The sequence below is a fragment of the Gopherus evgoodei genome, chromosome 8 (genome assembly GCF_007399415.2).
Source record: "Gopherus evgoodei ecotype Sinaloan lineage chromosome 8, rGopEvg1_v1.p, whole genome shotgun sequence".
In the NCBI taxonomy this organism is placed as follows: Eukaryota; Metazoa; Chordata; order Testudines; family Testudinidae; genus Gopherus; species Gopherus evgoodei.
In genome coordinates, this window is record NC_044329.1 from 21,798,237 (window position 1) to 21,803,405 (window position 5,169).

A 5,169-nucleotide genomic window follows, 5' to 3' on the forward strand; every position below is an offset into this window, starting at 1 on the left:
GTCTTAACCATAAATGCCAGGAGATCTTTAAGTCCATGCAAATCACAGCCCACAGGACCCCCCGGTTTTAAACGCACTGCATGGAATGCAATTTATCTCAGAAACAAGAAGGGCTGAGTCAATATGGTTTCACTATAAACAAGCAGATACTAAACATAAAAGGCAAAATTATCTCCATTTAGATGAAAAAGAGCTTGCGGTAGACTTTATTCCCTAATATAGCAAACTGCTTTTGGCGAAAATGCTTTTACACTCAGACCACCAGTTTAACCATATCTGGCTTCAGCATCACCAGTGGAATGCACTGAAGTTATATGGTCAGCTCAGGCCTATTTCTAACAGTATTTCTCAACTGTTCGCAAAATCACTGAATAAATTTGTTCAGAACTATGGTTTTACTAGAGATGGGTCACAGCTGTGACTGATTACAAGCAGATGTGTATTAAGGAGAAACCTTTGGAGCTGCTGAGAGAAAAGTATCAGAGGGGTAGCCGTGTTAGTCTGGATCTGTAAAAGCAGCAAAGAATCCTGTGGCACCTTATAGACTAAGCCCACGTCCAGACTAACCCGCGGCATCGGCGGGTTAAAATCGATTGCTCGGGGATCGATATATCGCGTCTAGTCTGGACGCGATGTATCGATCCCTGAGCGCGCTTACATCGATTCCGGAACTCCATCAACCAGAACGGAGTTCCGGAATCGACACGGAGAGCCGCGGACATCGATGCCGCGCCGTCCAGACGGGTGAGTACCTCGATTTTAGAAATTCGACTTCAGCTACGTTATTCCCGTAGCTGAAGTTGCGTATCTAAAATCAATTTTAATACCTAGTCTGGACGTGGCCTAACAGACATTTTGGAGCATGAGCTTTCGTGGGTGAATACCCACTTCCTCAGATTGCATGTAATCTGAGGAAGTGGGTATTCACCCACGAAAGCTCATGCTCCAAAACGTCTGTTGAGAGAAAAGGCACTCATTCGCCCCATGCATGTGCCACAAATCATGTAAATTAGAAGTTGTTAACCTCTAATTTGAAAAGATTATCCTTTTGAGTGTACAGCCAGATAAAATAATTACAATCTGTAATAACAATTCTGATGTAAGGTAGAGGGGGGAAAAAACCTAAGAAACAAAGCTATGGTGTAAGAAAAGCACATTAAAAATTCCTTTCTCTCCTTGTATATTGCTTTTCTCCAGTCAAAAACTTTAAAATTGCAGCACAATCCAAGGCAGAATACCGTCTTTCTATTAGTGTTAAGAGCCAGGATGAGCTAAACTGACTAGAAAAAAAAGACTATACTGATCTTTAATTTTATATGGCCTCTGAGAACACAGATGTAGCTCAAACAATGAGTCTGAGATTGGGGCCTCATCTCTTCCAGATTTCTTGAACTCTGCTTCCCCTACCATCTTCCAACTCAGTCAAAGACACATGGTCTCCCTCTAGCCTCTTTTTTTCTCTTGGATTTATTCAACTGATAGCTCCCCGGCGGACAGACAGTATCTGGATGGAAACTAACAATGAGAAATCTATCTATCCTCAACGCCTCTCGGGATCAGACCTGGGGAAGCTTCCCTCCGTTCCAGTTTTGCCCTGTCAGTTGATTCCATGAGTTTACATGACTTCCCCCTGCAATGGCATACTGTGCCTGCTTTTAAAACAAAAATTGAAAAATATTAAAGGGCCCGATCCTGCCACCCTTACTCCCGTTGAGCCCTATTTTGCTGTGCGAGTATCCCGCTGAATGGGCCTCGCTCTAGCAGAAATAATTGGAGGGGGAGGCAGATTCGGGTCTTGTCTCAAAGTGACGGTGCCTAGTCAATATAACTGTTCTTTCGGCTTCGAACTCTTTGCTTTCTCCAAACAAAATGATGCGTAGTATTTTCATCTACCTCTCCATAATCAGGAAGGAAGCTTTCCTTACACAGGTTAAATGACCTGGTTCCAGAGATCATGTGCTAAGTTTAGACATGCATTTAAAAGGAGGGTGTTGCAAGATAAATACTGTAATTAGAGAAACGAAGTCTAGTTCGAAGCCTAATTTAGCAAACAAAGCAGTTGCACCTACTGCTCAAAAACTTTAATGTCGATCATATCTGCACATACCGATCTATATCCGATGTAACTTTGCTAAACGTTTAAAGTAGCGAGAGAGATGGGTAGCCTTCTCAGTGATTAGAACTATCTGCATTTCAGGGTACTGGCGGATTGGCTGGGAGACTGTAGAAATGTCCCATTTCCAGCCCTACGAGATCATTTTAATTAAAGCTGAAGAAGAACTTCAGTTAACAGGCTGTTGGCAAATGCCTCTGGGAGCGATCCAGCAGCAGATCCCCAAGGGATTAGGTGGTAAAGTGTGCAGGGAAAATATCCCTCTTTCTCTCTTTTACACGGAGCATGTGTAACTTTTCACTGGACGGTTCTACAGGTGGTTTCTAGGCTAATTCACTTCCATAGGACCCTGCTGCAGCCGCTGTGTGTCGGAAAAGACCCAAAGATCTGGCATGCACTTACTAGCGAGAGGAAATTACCTTGCTTGCGAAGTGGTAATGTTGGCTTGGAACTGAGCGTGGCGCACGCAAAACAACCTCACTGTCAATGCACAAGGGAGGGTAGAGTGAATGCAGAGAGTTGTGCAAAACCTCCTTCGGTGGCAGCAGAATCGAAACCTTCGCTGCAAAAGGGCCGAAGTGTGAACAGTGAAACCAAAGCGCCAGGGAAGGCGCGTCTGTCTCTGTCAGCGAAAGCGCCGTGAGCCAGGGATCAACCTGCGGGCTGTGTTCCCAGGGAGCGCCCTGCTTTGAGAGCCAGATGCGACCGGGGCAAGCAGCGATCCGGGCTGACTGCGAGCTTTGCCAAGAGCTGGGGCGTGAGGAGAGGGGGACGTTTGCAGGCTGCAGCGGATCGAAGTGGAAGCTCCCCGGTCAACCATGGGAGAGACCGGGACTGGGGCTGCGAGAACCACTCTAGGGGGCAGACCAGCAGGAGCACCGGCAACACTCTCAGCCGTGTGTGTGTGTGTGTGTGTGTGTGTGTGTGCTGCTAGCAGCCCATTGGCTGGGGGCTGCCTGATGTCATGGCTGGGTGTTCCTATAAGCTCCCCAACACATAACGGGCTCAGGATACTTGTAGACAGGACTCCTGGCAGGGCGGGAGCCGCCCAGGCTGCAGCTGCAGAAGGGGAGGGAGGAGGCTAAGAGGGGAACAAACAAATGCAAATTCCTGGCCAACAGTCAACAGGTCTAACTGCAAGAGGCCCCCAGCCCGGCCAAGCCACCGCCGGCATTTCTCGGGGGGCTGCCAAGTTTGGATCTCCTACAGCGCGCGGGTGACTGCTCCCGGGACACCCGCCAGGCGCAGCGGGCAACCGAGCGCGGGAGACAGCTGGCGTGGAAAGAGCGCGAGCGGAGCGCCGGCGCTGCGCAGCGGCATCGGACTTCGGAGCGTGCCAGGCTTGCCTGCGAAGAGCCCCAGCGCTGTGCGGCGGGGGATCGGACGCGGGGCTGCCCGAGCCTTGCATGTCAACAGGGAGCAGAGCGCAGAACTTGCGCTGCTGCAGGTAGGAAGCCATGGGATCGGTGAGTCCCACCAGCCCGGTGTTTGCTATGGTCAATGTGAGCAGCAGCAAGGACCCGGACAGTTCCAGCCTGTCGCAAGACGTCTGGATGGTGGGCATGGGCATCCTGATGTCTGTGATCGTGCTGGTCATCGTCTTTGGCAACGTCCTGGTGATCACCGCCATCGCCAAGTTCCAGCGGCTGCAGACCGTCACCAACTACTTCATCACCTCCCTGGCGTGCGCCGACCTGGTGATGGGCTGGCTGTGGTCCCCTTTGGGCCAGCCACATCATGCTGAAGCAGTGGAAGTTTGGGAACTTTTGGTGCGAGTTCTGGACCTCCTTAGACGTGCTGTGCGTCACGGCCAGCATCGAGACCCTCTGCGTCATTGCCGTGGACAGGTATTTCGCCATCACCTCCCCCTTCAAGTATCAGAGCCTGCTGACCAAAAGCAAAGCCAGGATTGTCATCTCGTGGTTCTGGGGTGTGTCTGTTTTGACTCCTTCTTGCCAATCCAGATGCACTGGTACAGAGCAGCGCGCCGGGAAGCCCAAAATTGTTACAAAAACGACACTTGCTGTGACTTCTTCACCAACCAGGCCTATGCCATCACTTCTCCATCATCTCTTCTACTTGCCTTTGGTGGTCATGGTCTTCGTCTATGCCAGGGTCTTCCAGGTAGCTAAGCAGCAGCTGAAGAAGATAGACAAATGTGAAGGGAGGTTCTCATACCAGAACAACAACCAGCAGGAGCAGAACGGGAGAGCAAGTCACCAGGAGAACCTCTAAATTTTGGCTTGAAGGAGCACAAAGCCCTGAAAACCTTGGGGATCATCATGGGCACTTTCACTTTGTGTGGCTGCCCTTCTTCATAGTTCAACATCGTGCACGTAATACAGGACAACATTATCCCCCCTTACCTGTACATCCTCCTGAACTGGTTGGGGATACATCAACTCCGGCTTCAACACCCTTATTACTGCAGAAGCCCGGACTTCAGGTATGCTTTCCAGGAGATCCTGTGCCTCCGGCGATCTGCCCTGAAGATGCACGCACAATGGATATTCCAACAGCAACGGGAAAAGTGACTTCAACGAGGAGGACTATGGATATCAGTTGGGACAAGACCCAAAACGTTGTGCATTGCTGTTGTGAAGGAGCGGGGCCACCTGTCAGTGAGGATTTAGTGCATTGTAAAGGTACTGTGCTGAACGGTTTGCATTGAGTCCAGAGCATCAATCATAGCACACACAATTCCATATTGTAGATGAGCGGAGCCTTTACAAAAAAAAAAAAAAGTCCGATGAAAAAGGCACCTATAATATAGTAGCTGCAAGAGAACTAGCAACCTTCATACAAATGTGTGGGTGCCCCCTTCGGGGAGGGAGCAGGTTGTTTATTTGCAGGATGTACAAAATCCTCTGGCAAGTACATATTTATACACACCGAGGGTTATTTTAAGACAGTGGATGAGGTTCATCCCGTGAAGACTTGATGACTATTGTGGTGTCTTGTTACTGTGTTTATCTACCTCATAGATCTAGTAATATGAAGCACGTAACTGCTGCCCTCCAGCCTAGCTGGACTCTGTCTCCTGGTGACTGGGCTGT

The 5,169-nt window shown here is 49.4% G+C and overlaps 1 protein-coding gene across 1 annotated transcript; it reads left to right on the forward strand.

The window, feature by feature from the left end:
• Positions 1-973: 973 nt before the first annotated feature.
• ADRB2 (adrenoceptor beta 2) lies at positions 974-4,857 on the forward strand. Its single transcript, XM_030572750.1, is given in 7 exon segments — positions 974-3,839; positions 3,841-4,058; positions 4,061-4,181; positions 4,183-4,342; positions 4,345-4,614; positions 4,616-4,708; positions 4,710-4,857. Coding segments are annotated over 7 exon segments (1,206 nt in total). The 5' UTR covers positions 974-3,570; the 3' UTR covers positions 4,785-4,857.
• The last annotated feature ends 312 nt before the right edge of the window (positions 4,858-5,169 follow it).